This window comes from Cervus canadensis, chromosome 9 (genome assembly GCF_019320065.1).
Source record: "Cervus canadensis isolate Bull #8, Minnesota chromosome 9, ASM1932006v1, whole genome shotgun sequence".
Lineage (NCBI taxonomy): Eukaryota > Metazoa > Chordata > Mammalia > Artiodactyla > Cervidae > Cervus > Cervus canadensis.
In genome coordinates, this window is record NC_057394.1 from 60327503 (window position 1) to 60345858 (window position 18356).

An 18356-nucleotide genomic window follows, 5' to 3' on the forward strand; every position below is an offset into this window, starting at 1 on the left:
GATAGTCCTCTTCTAATTCTCTGGAGAAAGGAACGTGTCTTATTTTTCTCAGCATCTCTAGCACCAGCACAAACCCTGGTACTCAGTGGCGTGCAAGAAATGCTGCCAAGTAGCACTTTGAAAACACTGGCTATCAAACAGTAAATACCTGAAAGGTAAATAATATCTGAATGGTCGTTTCCTGAGGTGACATGCAAAGGTGCCCTGTAAATCGAATTTACTCTCTGCTCTGAAGGACAAAAAGGAATATGTGTATAGGATTTGACCTCTTATGTGTAGTTTTGGCAATCTCTTAAAACTCTCTTTAAGTTTTCATTGATGAAGATATGTCTCAAGTGTCAAGCCTGACAGATGCTGGGCATGATGACCACTGCAAGATATGCTACCAACATCCTTCCTACCTGGGAGGCCAGTACACTCTCTCCCAAAGAAGAGAGATTAGGAAAAAAAGAAAAGTAGGCCCAAAGCTTGTCCTCAGCAGGACACACACACATGCACACACACACATATCAAGGAAGGAACCAGGCAGTTGGTAAGTCACCCCAGGCAGACTGGCTTTTGCAGAGAATCTAAATTAACTCCAGTTACAATGATACCTCTGGCATGAGTGTGTTGCTCCCAAAACACACCACATGCTGTTCTAATTAGGAAGAAATCTGGAAATCATATTCCAAGCTGTGTTAGCTTTCACGAAGATCACCTACAAGGTGTTCAAAGCTGATAACATTCTCAAAGATGAAGGCCGAAGCAGGGAGTGGAGAAAGAAAACAGGACATGTTGGCCTCTGCATCAGACGAGACTCCCAGTGCTAATACTCTCTGGCCCACGGAGCTGGCTGAAAATGTGTCTCTCTGCTGCTTTAAACCTGATCTAAACTGCAGGGCACAGCTGCTTCACAGCCTAGTAATCTACGCGGACTCACTGAGCTTGCTGGCACAGCGTATTCTTAAAGGGTATATTTATTGTTACGTAAGAGTCTGGGAATTTTAGGTCTCATTTTACTTTTTCATATAGGTCAGATTTAAATACTGTAATTTTGGATCATTTATGAGGAAAACAAACATAAGCTAAGATCTACTGTGTAGGGCTGATTAGTCTTGCAAATGGTCGTGGGTACAATTTCCACAGGTGGTGCCCACCTGAGAGGCTTTTCCAAGCATGTAAAAGTGCCTCGCCGTCTATTTCATTCCTGCTTTGTTGGTTTAATGTCTGTCCTGCTTTGTATGTGTCTTATGCTTGTCTACTTCTGTTATTCTTCCTGAGTTAATCAGCTCTTGACAACTAAGAGCCAGGATCTAGCCAAAATCCAGATGCAAACGAATGCTAACTAAATGTTCTGTTGATGATTCACTAGTAGAATTATGCTCTTCAGGGCAATATGGTGGATCCCTAGGCTGATGGGTCAGTCTGGCTTCAATCAGTCTTTGAATTAAGTACGAAAGGGTGATAGCATTACTTGTTTGCACATGCATATTATTCATTTCACAAACATGTATGTGCTTGCTGTGTACTAGGTTCTTTGTGTAGGTACTGGAGATATTTTGCTATTGTTTTGTTGCTAAATCGTAGAGGGCAAAAACACCCTGCCCTCAAGGAACTTGAAGTCAATGGAGAAGAAATCAACTATTCATACAAGCAACACAATGGGAAGTAGTGATAAGAACTATGGAGAAAAGGTATTGGCTGCTATAAAAGCATACATGCAGGGCCTTGACTTCACTCTGCATATAACTAGACGTGCAAAATAGCTTTGAAACTAACTATTGGATGATAGCGAAGAATGATTATTTTTTTACCGACAAAGGTCCATCTAGTCAAAGCTAAGGTTTTTCCAGTAGTCATCTATGGATGTGAGAGATGGACCATAAAGAAAGCTGAGTGCCAAAAAAATTGATGCTTTTGAACTGTGGTGTTGGAGAAGACTCTTGAGAGTCCCTTGGACTGCAAGGAGATCCAACCGGTCCATCCTAAAGGAGATCAGTCCTGGGTGTTCATTGGAAGGACTGATGCTGAAGCTGAAGCTCCCATACTTTTCCCACCTGGTGCAGAGAACTGACTCATCTGAAAAGACCCTGATGCTGGGAAAGATTGAAGGCAGGAGGAGAAGGGGACGACAGAGGATGAGATGGCTGGATGGCATCGCCAACTTGATGGACATGAGTTTTAGCAGTCTCTGGGAGTTGGTGATGGACAGGGTGGCCAGGTGTGCTGTGGTCCATGGGGGTGCAAAGAGTCAGACGGAACTGAACTGAATAGTATTGTGCATTTTAATTTTTTTAAATAAAGTAATCAGAGATAAACTCTGAACTTTTTATGATAAAAAGATAGAAAATCTTGAATTAGCTTAAAACAAAAAACTCAGGGTTGGGAACTAGGAAGGGAGTCAGATTTTCTTCTTGAAGTTGAGAGAATAGGCCCACAGGATTCATTACAGGTTTCTCTCTATTTTTGTTTATGTTTGAAAAGTTTCATAATAAAAAGTTTAAGAAAAACTTTTCTGTTGTTGTTCAGTAGTTAAGTCATGTCTGATTCTTTGCGACCTCGTGGACTGCATCATGCCAGGCTCCTCTGGACTTCACTATCTCCTGGAGTTTGCTCAGATGTAGGTCCACTGAGTCGGGGTGATGCCATCCAAACATCTCATCCTCTGCTGCCCCCTTCTCCTCCTGCCTTCAATCTTTCCACCCTCAGGGTCTTTTCCAATGAGTCAGTTCTTCACAACAGGTGGCCAAAGCATTGGAGCTTCAGCTTCAACATCAGTCCTTCCAATGATTATTCAGGAATGATTTCCTTTAGGATGGACTGGTTTGATTTCCTTGTGGTCCAAGGGACTCTCAAGAGTCTTCAACACCACAACTGGAAACCATCAGTTCTTTGACACTCAGTCTTCTTTATGGTCCAACTCTCACATCCTTATATGACTACTGGAAAAACCATAGCTTTGACAATATGGACATCTGTCAGCAAAGTAATGCCTTTGCCTCTGCTTTTTAATATGCTGTCTATGTTTGTCATAGCTTTTCTTCTAAGGAACAAGTGTCCTGTAATTTCATGCCTGCAGTCACCATCCACAGTGATTTTGGAGCCCCCAGAATTAAAATCTGTCACTCTTTCCACTTTTCCCCCTTCTATTTGCCATGAAGTGATGGGACTGGACGCCAGACTTTAGCAGTACTAAACTGAATACGCATCAAATGTGACTTTTAATATACAAAAGTAGAAAGCAACATTTTCTGTGTGTTTTCTGTCTTTTTCAGGGTCTCCACGTGCTTTTATTTCATCCCCTCCTTTCTCATCCCCTTGTTCAGCTCCTCTGTATTTGAAGTATCTTCTGGTACTCTTTCACTTGGATTTGGATTCTTCTCCGCAGCATTTAGTAGAAGTATACGGTGTCTCAGATGGTAGAGAAGCTGCCTGCAAAGCTGGAGACCTGGATTTGATCCCTGGGTTGGCAAGATCCCCTGGAGAAGGGAATGGCAACCCACTCCAGTATTCTTGCCTGGAAAATCCCATGGACTGAGGAGCCTGGCAGGCTACCGTCCATGGGGTTGCAAAGAGTTGGACACGACTGAGTAACATTTTCACTGTTTTCTCAGTCCGTTCTCCACTTTTTCTCTCTCCTCCCTTATAGCCACTAAATTTAGTTGCCTTATTATCATAGGTGCTCCCTAATTTCTTTACCCTGTGGGGCAATTGTACTTAACAGAACCAGGTTCCTCACTGTCTATCATGGGAATTAGAGAAGGGGTTCTACACTTGCACCCAAACACGACTTACAACTGGAGAAGTAAATGGTAACCTACCCCAGTATTCTTGCCTAGAGAATTCCAAGGACAGAGGAGACCAGCAGGCTACAGTTCATGGAGCTACAAGAGTCAGACATGACAGCAACCAAACCATCACCACGAATTACAAGTCCTTCTGTGTGAATTGCTCTATTCACTTGCCCCACTTACACAAAAATTGAGACCAGATTTGTGAGGTTTTCAGTGTGGGAACAACAGGAACTCATTGGTGGTGAAGGAGAAGATGATGTGTAGCTAATTATTCGGTTCTTTTCCCAAGTAAATATTTATTATTTATATGAAATGTAAAATTAAAACTGTATTTTAATTCTAATAAGATCTTGCATTATTGGATTCCTCCCACCTTTTTTTGAGAAGTTTAAACTGTTTCCATTCCTAACAGTTATTTGTCCTTACAACCTCTCTGAGAGGAAAGGGGAAGGGAGTCGCCTATCACCAAATGAACAGACTGACGCACAGAGAGGAGAAATCAATTGTTGGAGGTCTCCAGGGAAGCGGGCAGAAGGGCTGGGAGTGACACGTCCTATCTACCTGCTGAGTACACGAGGGTCCAAAGCCTTGCAGGCTTTCCTGAGGGTGTGTCTGGAGGGACCTGCGTTTCTGTCCCCATTGTTCTGGACTGTTTACTTGCAGGATGTGTAAGCCCAGCACATAATGTAATACCAGATGTCCTGCGTGGGAGGAATTTCGGAACTCGTGGACGCTGGAGAGCATGCTTTATCTGAACTGCACCCAGCTCCTTCCGTGGAGCCCAACAGTGTAAATCTGCCTCCCCGACCACGACTCTCACCCTCAATCCCAAAGGAGATCTTCCTGGTTCTTTGGTACTTGTCACTTTGAGCTGAAGAACACAGGGAAAGCGTCTAGGGAAAGCGTCATGGGGTTTCTTCTCATGTTCTAGATGATTCCAATCAGAGTGGCCCCACACGGTTCCAGAATGAAAGTTACAGGCTCATGGGCCTGGATCCCATGGCCTCCACCCACTGACAGTCAACCCCACTCCCCACCGGCCGCAGCTGGTACCCTTTTTCTGCATGTGGCTGGCTCTCTCCGCCACAGTCACTCTGCTCATCCTGGTTTGCTCACTTAGCTTCCCCTTCCTGGAAGGTCCAAACACTGGCTGTGTTCAGGCCTCACCTCACATCAGCCCAGTGACTTTCCCCTTCTCTGTATCGCTGGAGGGCACAGCCTCTGTATCACGTGACTTTAGCACTTAATTACTTAACCAGGGTGTGTGCGAAAGTGTGTGTGTGTGTGTGTGTGTGTGTACACTAGTCCTGCCTCCACACAAATCTACAAGATTCCTGAGGGGCAGGAAGGGATCATCATGGAACGTTATCTCAAATGGCTATGTGGCCTGGGAATAGACGTGGATGGAATGATCTGACCTTTAGCTTCTCCAGGGAGAAATACCTTTGGTTTTACTTTTTTTACAGATTTTTTTTTTTTGACGTGAACTGTTTTTTAAAGTTTTCATTGAATTTGTGACAATATTGCTTCTGCTTTCTATGCGTTGGCTTTTTGGCCTTGAGGAGTGTGGGATCTCAGCTCCCTAACCAAGGATCAACCTGCACTCCCTGTTTTGGAAGGTGAAGCCTTAACCATTGGATTGCCCAGCAAAATCCCTGGTTTTACCTTCTAACGTGCTCAGTCCTTCCTCTATACCGTTATATGCAATTAATGCATTTAAAAGGGCCTGAGCAGAAAGAGCCGGGGATTATGTTCATTTAGCTGTCTCCAGTGGGGGGTGGGGTGGCTACGGGTTGCAGTTTGTGGTCTAAGTGGCTGCACCAAGAAGAGACTCACAGAACCCTGGGTCTGCCCAGGGTCTGCCGTGACGTTTCCCCACTCCGGACGCAGTGGGGACCACCCACCTCTGTTGAAACGCTCTCTGGCCCATCTCTCTCGCCGCTCTCTTCACCTCCTCCGGAACAGCGTCTTTCTCGGCCTGAGAGACCTGGTAGACCGTGTGGCCTGCGTCCAGCCGGTAAGGGCCTCCCATGCCGCCCAGGCCTGCGGTGTCTCTTCCACCTGGGAGGAAACCATGAAAGTCCAGCTGGTTAGTCTGATCTAGACCACAAAAGAGCAGGGCTTTTAGGCAGTCCCATGAAGCATATTCATTATACCTGCATGCTGTGCTAAGTCCCTTAAGTCGTGTCCGCTCTGAGACACTATGGACTGTAGCCCGCCAGGCTCCTCTGTCCATGGGATTCTCCAGGCAAGAACACTAGAGTGGGTTGCCACACTCTTTTCCAGGGGACCTTCCCAACCCAGGGATCAAAACCGTGTCTCCCGCGGCTCCTGCATTGCAGGCACATTCTTTATCGCTGAGCCAGTGGGAAAACTAGTAATTATTCCAATGACTTTCTTCTGGAAACACAAGGTGCTCCCCAGTTTAGGATGCTCTCCTTCTTCTCCATCCAACCAATTCCAACCCATATATCGAGGCTCAGTCCAAAATCCATGATACCTCACCTGATGACAGCCACACAAGGATCAATATTCTTGTGCCCTGTTTGTTATTCCTTAACTTTTTTCTTTTTTTACACCTACAGGATGAGTGGGATTATATTTTATATATCTTTGTAGCTGAGCACCTGTAAGAGTGGCTTAAGTGACGTGAAGTCGCTCAGTCGTGTCCGACTCTTTGCGACCCCATGGACTGTAGTCCATGGCTCCTCCATCCCTGGAATTTTCTAGGCAAGAGTACTGGAGTGGGTTGCCATTTCCTTCTCCAGGGGATCTTCCCGACCCAGGGATTGAACCCAGGTCTCCTGCATTGCGGGCAGACGCTTTACCGTCTGAGCCATAAGGGAAGAGTGGCTTAAACACCATAAATACTTGGTGTGTGCATGCATGCGGTCGCCTCAATCACATCCAACTCTTTGCGACAGGCTCTTCTGTCCATGGGGATTCTCCAGACAAGAATACTGGAGTGGGTTACCATGCCCTCCTCCAGCAGATCTTCCCAACCTGGGCTGAACTCATGTCTCCTGCTTTGCAGGCAGATTCTTTACCTCTGAGCCACTGGGGAAGCCCCAAATACTTCATGTGTATATATATATATATATATATATGTTAATTAAATGAACAACACTCCTCTTCCTTCACAGTAACCTGATTTTTCATTAAAATTAAAGAAAATGGCCAGGCTATAGATATTGCTTCTTCTGCTTTGCAAGTGGTAAAAATACAGCACAGAGAGGTTAAGTGACAGACATGAGCACTTGTATTGGTGGCTGAGCCAAGAGGAGAAGTCAGTTATTATACTTTGACTTTTAGCTTAGAATAACGTACAACAGATAAATACTGCCAGCTTCAGGACAGTTTTAAAATAAAAACCCAACTTTACATGCTTGTCGGAGAAGGGAATGGCAACCCACTCCAGTATTCTTCCCTGGAGAATCCCTTGGACAGAGGAGCCTGGTGGGCTACAGTCCATGGGATCGCAAAGAGTTGGACATGACTAAGCGACTAACACTTTACAAGCTTGTAAATGTGTATTGTGTAATACTGTATGTTATAGGTATAAATTTAATGTCTAGAAGACCGGGTAGGTAATATTACAAGAAGTGGTGAGAACTTGGATAACTAGAGGGGACTTGCCTTGTCTAAATATATTCAAATTCAAATCATCTTAAAACACGACATGGATTGCCAAAATATATATATTGGCTAGATTTGGGCCCTGGGTTACCAGTTTATTACCCCAGCTTTATAATGATTAAAATATCAGCAATTAGTTTCTTTTGTTCCTTTGTACATAAGTTGGGAACTTAGAAGAGAACCCAGTATTGGAGGGGTAGCATAATATTGTATATTATAGGAAAGTATTGATTGGTATAGTATACTAATAGCATTAATACTGACACTAGCATTATACAGTACAGTATTGCATGGTTAAGTCAGACTGCCTGAGTTTGAACCCTGGTTCCAACGCACTAGTCATGTGTCCTTGAGGGAAGTCCCCTAACTTCTCTGTCTCAGTCACACTCAGCACAATAACAGGCACAAAGTCAGAGCTCTATAAGGGACTTCTCTCACTATCATCATGTAGACGACTTCCAGTCACACAGAATGAGGTCATTTCTAAGTAAAAGTGGAAATTTTGAAAGTGTTTAGGCTTTGGATAAATTATGCTACATTTCCCTTTTCTCCCTTGAAGCCTTAGCTGGTGTAATAAGTTAAAAGCAAGAACTCAGTGTGCTCTGCTTCCCTTATCAAAGTCCAGGTAGGTCATTTCCTTCTGGGAAATACCATGAGAATAGCCCATTAATTATAGCATTTTTATCCTTTGATTCCAGCACATCTTATTTCTTTTTTATTTAGAAATTGCTGGTGGAAAATTCCACCTTGGATGTGTGTGACTCCTGGCTGTCGCTTGTGTATGGTCAATGGGCAGAGAGGACTATGGTCATGAGATTCAGGGGTGGAAATGCTGTCCTGAGACCTGACTCCCTTTCTACCAGCGGTGCTCCTTAGTTACGGGTAGGTCATAAATGAGAACTTAAAACTTCCCAGGTGCCGAGATGAGATCGTTTCTGGTGAAAGGAGGGAATGACCTACAACCGTCTAGAGGCTGGTGTGCGGGACAGTCAGTCCCTTGGGGTGACTTGGGGCAAAGTCCCTTGGGGCAAAATCAGATAGGGGTGGAGAGAGTGTGAGGGCGGAATTCTTCACGACCTGCACTTCCAAGAAGCCTTTAATTTGAACTCGTGACTCCTGAGTGTGAGCTCAGCTGTGTCTGACTCTTTGCGACCCCATGGACTGTAGCCCGGCAGGCTCCTCTGTCCATGGAATTTTCCAGGCAAGAATACTGGAGGGGGCTGACACGCCCTTCTCCAGGGAATCTTCCCAACCCAGAGACTGAACCCATGTCTCTTGCATCTCCTGCATTGGCAGGCAGGTTCTTTACCACTACTGCCAAAATGAAAATGCTTGCCAAAGAGTCTAGATCTCAAGGTATACTCTTGAAACTAACCTTGGATATCCTAAATCTGGGAAGACACAGGGGAGAAAGACAGGGAAGGGGTTTTGATGATGAAAAAGGAATCAAATGACTCATGTAATCAAATGATCACCTTCAGTGCAGAGAATTCTGAGGCAGAGAGTGACAAAGAGAAAAAGAATTTGTAGTGAAAGAGCCTTGATAGATTGACAAACAGGCTGGGAAATAAAAGGAGGGCCATCAGCCCGGACAGATATGTGAGCTGGTAGACACGAGCTGAATAACAAGCGAGCACCTCTGCTCCAGAGCAACCCACGGCTGGGAAGCCTGCATCTGGCCAGCGCGTCCCACATGCATTCCACAGGGATTAAATCCTGCCAGCTTGACACTAACTTCCAGATCAAAGGCCATGTCTAAAAATATACTTCCTTTCAAGCTGATGCTTGATGAATAAACAGAGCAGGCAAGGAGTCCATGGCCTGCTTGATAGCACATTGTCCGCGCATGGTAGCCCATTTCCTCCCGAGGCTGTCAAGGCCAAGAAGCACAGACCATCCTCGGGGAAGACGGAGAGCGGAGCTCGTGCCGGCGCAGCTCACGATAAGATCAGATGGTGCGCACACAGTCTGGCCCTATTCCTGCGGCCCCACAGCTGTGTCGCTCCAGCTGCCGCAGAGGAAAGAGGAAGGCCGTGGTCCTGGGAACAATGCTCTCAACAGGCAGCCAAGAGGAAGGGACAGACCCCAGCCATCGGCTCAGGCCACAACCATCTCTCTTATCTCAGAACCCCGCAGCCTCGACGTACTCTCTTCTGAGGTGTAGAAGACAAGGACCATGTCTTTTCAAAGTCAGCTGGTCCAGAAAGAATTTACTGTCGATTTCTGGCATGGTCCCAAGGACAGGGAATTTAAAAGAGGGGATTAACACTTTTAATGAATGCATTTTTCATGCCAGGTCTTGAGCTCAGCGCTTTGCAGTCATAATCTTACTGAATCCTCACCACAATCTTGGGAGGCAGTTCATAGGAGGCCCCTTTGATGAATGAGGACCAGAATGGTCTGAGGTCAGGGGATTGCTACCTCTGACTGTCTGCTGAGTCTGCGGGACTCCAAATGCCAGGGCTTTTCTGTGTCTTAAAGTCACGCTGCGTCAGAAGGCAGAAGCACACTCCAACTGACTATTGGGGGTGGAGGAGAAGGCAAACTGATTCCTGAGCCTTACTGGGGCTGGTGGACTGCCCACATGGGCTCACGAAGTCTCTGGAAGCCTGACTCAGGAAAGTGCCTGTGCTACCAACCTGTGCCGCCAGCCCAAGTGTTACCACCCACGTGTGGCATGTTGTCTGGGTCCTCCTTCCCGTGCTTGGGGGAACTCACGTCTTCACCGCTCTCTCTTTCAATTGTTATCTGAAAATTAAGAAATAAGACATTATCACTCTCCATGACCAAGGCCAGGGAGGCAGGACAGAAAGAAGAACTGTTTCTCCCTAAGTCCTTAAGGTAGCTCATAACCTCAGGCTCTAGAACATGATAGGTGCTGTTTGTGTCTGGCAAAATTTCACCAGATTTTACATCCATTGAGTTGGGAAGGAAACAAATTTAATTATAAAAAATATTCTTTAAAAAAAAAAAGGAATTAGACTAGATCATGGGGCTTCCCAGGTGGCGCTAATGGTAAAGAACCCGCCTGTCAATGCAAGAGCTGCAAGAGGCAAGGGTTCAATCCCTGAGTTGGGACAATCTCCTGGAGAAGGGAATAGCAATTCACTCCAATATTCTTGTCTGGAGAATTCCATGGACAGAGGAGCCTAGTGGACTATAGTCCACCTAGTCCAGCTGAGTCATGACAGATAAACATTCACCTTTAATTTTCAAAGAAATCCCATTCCTCAGAAAAAGGCTATTTTATACAAAATACATTAAAAAAGAAACCCAGAAAATAAACCTTTGTGTGCTTCACTGATATATGTTATGTGCACAGACACTAGGAACTGCTTATTTTCTGGGCCCACTCTCATTTTATTATGGTATTTACAGCTCTCCTAGTTCATCTCTATTTTAAAACTGGACTTACTGTTCCAGCAGATCAAATAGAACAAGCAGCACTTTAGCCTTTCTCTTTGAGAGCCTGTGGCTCATTCATTGATCCCTAATTTAATTCAGCACAGATTCACCAAAAGTGCTGATAACCACACAGGAGTTCCATCCTAGCAGTCAGCTCAGTAGATATTACTCCACAGTAAAAAGCATCTGAAGCAGTCACATCCATGTACCCTATGAGCCTGCTCCCAAATACAATGATTTTCAGGGCAGACCAGATCAACTGTTTGTTCAAACAAGACTTAATGGGAAATGTTTTGGCAAGGTATCATCTGAAGTACCATGAGGCCTACAAAAGCCATGGAGGATTGGTCACTGCCCTGGAATTGCTTACAGTGGAGCAGGGGAGCTTGGAAATGGACCTGGAGCATGACGCCAGGTCAGTCTTGAGAGCTGACCCATGCCTTCTTAGTGAGTGAAGTTTGTATTCTGGATGTTAGGATAAACAAAGGTAAGTAGGTAATTTAAGGCCTTTGCAAATAAAGTGGCTATCAAGAATGAATTCAACATAATTTCCATTGTGTTATGTCCAGACTAGTTCATTTCAAATGTTATGACATCGTAACAAGATTTCAACTAACCAGACCTTTCTGCCCTTACCAGGGAAGCCCTGGTGGTTCAAACGGTAAAGAATCTGCCTGCAATGCAGGAGATGTGGGTTTGATCTCTGGGTTGGGAAGGTCCCTTGGAGGAGGGCATGGCAACCCACTCCAGTATTCTTGCCTGAAGAATCCCACGGACAGAGGAGCCTGGCAGGCTACAGACCAGAGGGTTGCGAAAGAGTGGGACATGAGTAACTTACACACTTCTGCCTTTAGCTTTGGCAGCACTGACAGAGTTTTTGCCATAACTTCAGCATATTTTAAAATTTAGCAGCCAGGACGTGACAGTTGACATGAATTCCACACATACAATCATGCTCCCCCAAAATGGGTGAAAATAGATTGTTCTTCTTTTAAAAAATTCAACTATGCAGAATAGCTAGCAACATTTAGAGAACAAATAAACATTTAAAGTACTTTCTCCAAAACTTGCCACCACTTTCTAACTTTTCTAGAGAGAGTGTAAGAGATTTGTCATAAATTAAAATATGTATACTGACTACAAGAACTCTAGACCAGCACTAACTAATAAAATTTTCTGTGCTGATAGAAGTATTTATACCTGAGGCATCTAATATGGTAACTTATTACGAATGTGCCTATTGAGTACTTGATTTTTAAATTTTATTTAATTAACTAAAATTTAAGTTTGAATTACCATATGTAGTCCGTGACTATCTCACTGGACAGCACAGAACAAGGACAAGCTTGCCTCAGCCAGGAGATAATGTTTGGTTATCTTAGAAGTATCTTATAGATGTTTTCCATGAGAAATGAGAAAAATAAGAAACATTTCAAAATTGAGATAGAGTTTTATTCTGTGTCAATTTAAGAAACCAACATAAAAGTTATGACCACAGTCTAATGGGTTAAAAAAAAAAACTATAATGGAACTTACATATGGAAATATATTTATTATAATAAGATGATAAGCTTTTTAATCCATAAAGATACATTTATTACAATAATGGTGCTCAAAACACTTCTGGAATGCTTTAGGAATGATCTGCAGAGTCCATGGTAGATTCTATTTTAATATCTTTAATGGTGGCAATTATGTATTCTTTAAAAATAGATTTGATTTTTAATAAATAGCTAAAGGATATTTGGAATTGATGTATGTGAACCAAATAGTTATGGTGTAAATTATTTGCTAACTTACTCTGTACTCTTTGGAAAGTCAATTCACTTCTCTGGGGCTAAACTTTCTCGTCAGAAACTAAAGGCGGTTGAACTAAATAATTTCTCCCATTCCACTTAACATTGACATGTTCTAACTGATTAAATGATTCAAAATCTGGTAAATGAGTGGTTTTAGTCAAAATTAGGCACAATTATAAAGCAATGAGCCTAGTTTGCTTTAAGAGCTGTGACACCTCTACAGGTCAATTGTAAAAGAGGAAGCTCAAAAAATGGTCTGGGCCATGACAGCATTACTGGAGTAACTGTTCTGAACACCAGCCGTCACTCAGGGTGCGTGTATTATTTATTAAAAATAAATAAAAGAATGGATAAACAACAGAGTTCTACTGTATGGCCCAGGGAACAATGGAACAGAATAGAGAAAAGGATGTATATATACATACATATATATATATATAACTGAGACGCTTTCTGTACAGTAGAAATTAACACAACGTTGTAAATCAACTATACTCAGTACAAAATGGGCTTCTCCAGTGGCTCAGACAGTAAAGAATTTGTCTGCAGTGCGGGAGAGCCAGGTGTGATCCCAGGGTCAGCAAGATCCCCTGGAGAGGGGCATGGCACCCCACTCCAGTACTCTTGCCTGGAGAATCCCAAGGACAGAGGAGCCTGGTGGGCTGCAGTCCGTGGGGTCGCAAAGAGTCGGACTAGACTGAGCGACTAACACTTTCACTTTCTTTCAATACAAAATAAATGAATAAAAGAACTTCAGAAGAGGCATAGAAAACAGTCCTACGTGTCTAGTAACTTTACTTTCATTACAAACCAACCTCCTTTAGACATTTCACCACAATTCAGTTATCCTGCTGTAAGGGAATAGCCTTTCAAGAACAAGTATTAAAAACGACGGCACAGGCAAAAGAAAAGGGCTCTTAAACATCCCCCCTCCGCTACCTGCAAAATCACTCTTGAAGTTGCGAAGAAACCTACAACGGGCCATCAGGGAGGAAGAAAATCTGCTGTGGACTCCCTGGGCAGAAAGGACTGCTGTGTTCTTTGTCACCTGTGTGTCCTGCTGGGAACGGGCCTGGCTCACATTGCCAACAAGGCTGCTCCCTCCCCAGCCCCAAACGGGAGTCTGGAGATGTTTCAAAATTGACAAATTCTTGACAAAAACACTAATCAGCCCAAATGCGGAGGATTCCAGAGAAACACATACCATGAATTACCAAGGATACTTACTTAAAAGCAAGCATTTGGGGAGTTTATCTAATTCTGAGTCACGCTATGAATGCCATTACAGTCACAGGAGTCTATTTCTCTAGGTGGATGGGAGGAGCACATCTGATAAGCGGTCTCCAAAGACATTTTAGGGTATCACTTATGTGAATTGACAATGATTGATAAAAGGTATGAGGCAGGAAGTCTAGGACAGTCCAGCCCAGACAGAAACTGCAACAGACACCAAAGAAAGCATATCATTCGAAGAAGCTTGCTTCTTGGGGACAGAAAGATGCTCAGAGTCCTGATCATTCAGAAAGTTGATAAACTGCTGAACTATTTGAAGTATGTGTTGAGAAAGACTTGGAATGCATTTCCTTTGAGGACTGGTCTCATCTAGAAGGGCTTCCCTGGTGGCTCAGATGGTAAAGAATCCGCCTGCAGTGCAGGAGACCTGGGCTTGATCCCTGGGTTGGGAAGATCCCCTGGAGAAGGGAATGGCAACCCACTCCAGTATTTCTGCCTGGAGAAATCCATGGACAGAGGAGATTGGTGGGCTACAGTCCATGGGTTGCAAAGGGTAAGGTATAACTGAGCCACTGACACTTTCACTTTTCATATAGAAAGAGTTCAAACAAGTCAATCCAGTTACTGATATACACCCTACTTAAGTGAATAGTTAAGTGTTCACTTAGGGCTTCGCAGGTGGCGCTAGTGGTAAAGAGCCTACCTGCCAATGCAGGAGACAGGGTCTCCTGGTTCAGGAAGATTCCCTGGAAGAGGGCATGGCAACCCACTCCAGTATTCTTGCCTGGAGAATCCCACGGACAGAGGAGCCTAGTGGGCTACAGTTCATAGGTTTGCAAAGAGTCGGACATGACTGAAGTGATTTAGCATGCATGCACGTGTTCACTCACGTGGATCAAAATTTTGCCCAAAACACAAAATATCATGGTCTCTTACAACTGCTGATGCAAATTGATGCCCACGGTGAGCTCTTTGCTGTATTGGTCACAGCTGATGCATCCTACATCCTTTTAGATAACTCCTTGTAATCCCAAGGAGTTGTCCTCTTTCATATGAATCAAGATGGAAAAACAAAACAAAACATAGATCTTGTAAATTATAACTCATAAAAAATGTTCCAGACTGAAGCAACCCAAACCCAAAGTAGAGGAGGGACATGACTCACGAAAGCCCTGTAACCCGAGGCAAGGCCCTATACTTTAGGCTCCTCCTCACACGCATGATTTTTTAAAAACCATCAGTAAAATGATATAAATAGCCTTGGAAGGAAAGTTCCTTCTTGGAGGAATAACTGGACGACACAGCCGATTCTCATTTTCCAGCTGGAGACGGGGTGTATCGCAGCAGGCATTTGCAGCTGCCTCTCCAACGTCCACTCCCTCTTCCTCCTCTCTAAACAGAAGTCAGATGAATCATGGTTAGCTGGGACGAGGCCCAGCCGTCCCACTGCCCTCTGCCAGCGATGCGTCCAGGGAAGAAAGTCTGGGAGCCGCGACGTTACGACAAATTCTGTCGGTTGGTTTCTGGGAAAGATCTTCCTCTCGGGTACAGAGCTCGTTCGCGGCCCTGCACGGACTGCCTGCCCCTCCCTTGCAGCGCGCATGTGCGCTCGCTGCCTTGGACACGGAGTGAGGACGTGGTGCTTCGAGCTGGGGGGTCCACCTGGTGACCACGGGGCAACCAGGAGGAGGTGGCAGAGGGGAGGATGGAGCGGGTGGTGTTCCTGATGACACCGCTGAGCGGCTCCATCAGCCGCGGAGCCACTTACTTCCGGTTTCTACATCAGCAAATAATAAATGTTATTAGACTTTTTTTTTTAAATATAAAGAACTTTTATTTATTTTTGGCGGTGCTGGGTCTTTGTTGCTGTGGGGCTCCTCTCTAGTTGCAGTGGCTTCTCTTGTTGCGGAGCGCGGGCTCTGGGGCCCATGGGCTTCAGGAGTTGCAGTGGGCTCGGGAGCTGTGGTTTCCGGACTCTAGAGTACAGGCTCCATAGCTGTGGCATGCGGGCTTAGTTGTTCTGCAGCACGTGGGATCTTCCCGAGTTAGAGACTGCACCTGTGTCTCCGGCACTAGCAGGTGGATTCTTTACCACTGAGCCACCAGGGAAGCCCTGTCCTTACATTTTAAGCTACTATAAGTTGGGTTTTCTGCTACTTGGAGCCCAATGTAATGCAAACTAACTGATTCATTCATTAAAAGACAAATGAGAGGCAGTGGGGCAGGAGCCATGGTCTTGATCTTTGCAGGATATCCTACTTCCAGAAGACGTGCTTTAAATTTTCCGAAGCTGAAGACTGCCATGATAATATCAGAAATTCTACTTATTACAGTTGCTTATGATTTGATGGTTAGCAGGCAATTCAATGCACTCAATCATTCACTTTCTTATTCAAACATTTCTGTGTATGTTTATGGTATATTCACTACTCCCTGGAATATGGAGATAACAAGAAACAGGATCTTTGCTTCCAGGAAAATATTTTATAAAGTAGAACAAAGTCACAGTGCAGGGTAATACAGACCATAATAAGGTACTGAATACATTTGCCTAAAACATATTCTTGTCTGAGGTTATAAGAAAAATAGGAGCTTCCCAGGTGGTGCTATTGGTAAAGAACCTGACTGCCAAAGAAAGGAAACAGATGAAGGTTTGATCCCTGGGTTGGGAAGATCTCCTGGAGGAGGGCATGACAGCCCATTTCCAGTATTCTAACCTAGAGAATCCCATGGACAGAGGAGTCTGGTCGGATACCGTTCATAGGGTCGCAAAGTTGGACACAAGTGAAGTAACTTAGCATGCATGCATGAAAAAAATATAAGAAATTTCTATCACAGATACAATGAAAGTCACATTAATATGTCCTTAGGAATGATGGTCTTTCATATGAAGACAGCTGCTTAAAAAAAAGCAATAATTCCTTACCCAGTTTTTATAAACAACATGCGACCTCTACAGTGATAACACATGATAAAACTACCATTGTCCACAGGCAGCTTCTTTGTGTTCCAGCTACAACCTCTGGCAAAGCCATCAAAGTGTGTAATTCATCTCCAGTTTCCACCTGGCTGGTGGCACGTTTTCTTTCACGTATTCAATGACCTCCTGTCCTCTTTAATCCTCTTAGTTCTTAAAAAGCAGATGATCTAATTTGTGGTCATTAATATTAAAAAACGATCCTGTAGCTGATATTCATTCGTATTAAATAATTCTCCCCCAAAGGGCATTCACATGGTAAGTGCTCTTATCACAAAAGTGGGAAATAAAGTCTAGGAACCAGCAAGCAGGCAGAGACAGGGGGTGAGGTGGGCAGTTGATGGGGCACACGCTGGGACTGTTCCCTGGCCCTGAAGACAAGGCCTATGAGGTGAGCACCGACAGGCGACAGGCAGAAGGAGGGTCTGTGGCTTGTCCGCAGCAACTCCTGTCTCTCTTGTCCTGAAGGAGCGGGCCGCCCTTTCTGCCTTAGGAAGGACTCACAGGCTCCTCCAAGTCCACCACCAGCCGTCCTCCCCGACCCTGCCTGCCCACTTCTCAAAACTCAGCCCCACTCTGTCTACCCTCCCCGTTTCTGCTTGAACACGCCTAGGGACTCACGCATACTTCACTTTCGGGTGTAAGTGATGAGGTTGATTAATACTTTAAAATATTTGAAACTGTAACCCCCAGACACCCCCCTTTCTCCACTTGATGCGATGCTGTGGGATGCATTCTTGTGTGCATCCTATGTTATTTTTCTATCTGTGTTCAAAGTTTCTGAAAAGATCCTCCCCGCAGGAACGACTCTTGTCATGAAATCCATTACTGCAACAAAAACACCCAGTCTGATTAAGGGGAACAACATGTCATTGGTTTCACAGGCTTGGGCTCACGGGAGGGCAAAATATCGATTTATGAATATTTTACTTTACTTTTATCATTGCTGGCACAGTCACTTACACATACATGTGCTGTGCTATGCTTAGTCACGTCAGTCGCAACTGACTCTTTGTGACCCCATGGAAACAGCTCGCCAGGTTCTTCTGTCTATAGGGATTCTCCAGGCAAGAATACTGGAGTAGGTTGCCATGCCCTCCTCCAGGGGATCTTCCCAATCCAGGGAGTGAACCCAGGTCTCCCGCATTGCAGGCGGATTCTTTACCATCTGAGCCACCAGGGAAGCCCAAGAATACTGGAGTGGGTAGCCTATCCCTCCTCCAGGGGATCTTCCCAACCCAGGAATTGAACCAGGGTCTCCTGCATTGCAGGCGGATTCTTTACCTGCTGAGCTACCAGCGAAGCCCAGACGCCTAATAAATATGCATTAAATGCATGTGGGAGAAGCAGTTCAGCAACAGAAGGTGAGAGTTTCTGCTTCAGCATACAGTCCTCTTCACAGTAAGCTGTTGGCAGGAACTCTTCCTGCCAGCCTGTCACTGGCAAACAGCACAGCAACGCTCAGCCACTGCTCAGCGGACAGCCCTCTAGAGACAGAGGCAGGAAACACACGGCCCTGCTGGCCCTGTG

The 18356-nt window shown here is 44.8% G+C and overlaps 1 protein-coding gene across 1 annotated transcript in view; it reads right to left on the minus strand.

Moving 5' to 3' along the window:
- VWA8 (von Willebrand factor A domain containing 8) overlaps positions 1–18356 on the minus strand; it is a 367922-nt gene that overhangs the window by 44484 nt on the left and 305082 nt on the right. Inside the window, exons 38-39 of the mRNA XM_043478154.1 lie at positions 10052–10160; positions 5681–5837 (exon numbers count right to left, since the gene is read on the minus strand). Coding sequence (XP_043334089.1) covers positions 5681–5837; positions 10052–10160 — 266 coding nt within the window. The remainder of the gene's footprint in view (positions 1–5680; positions 5838–10051; positions 10161–18356) is intronic.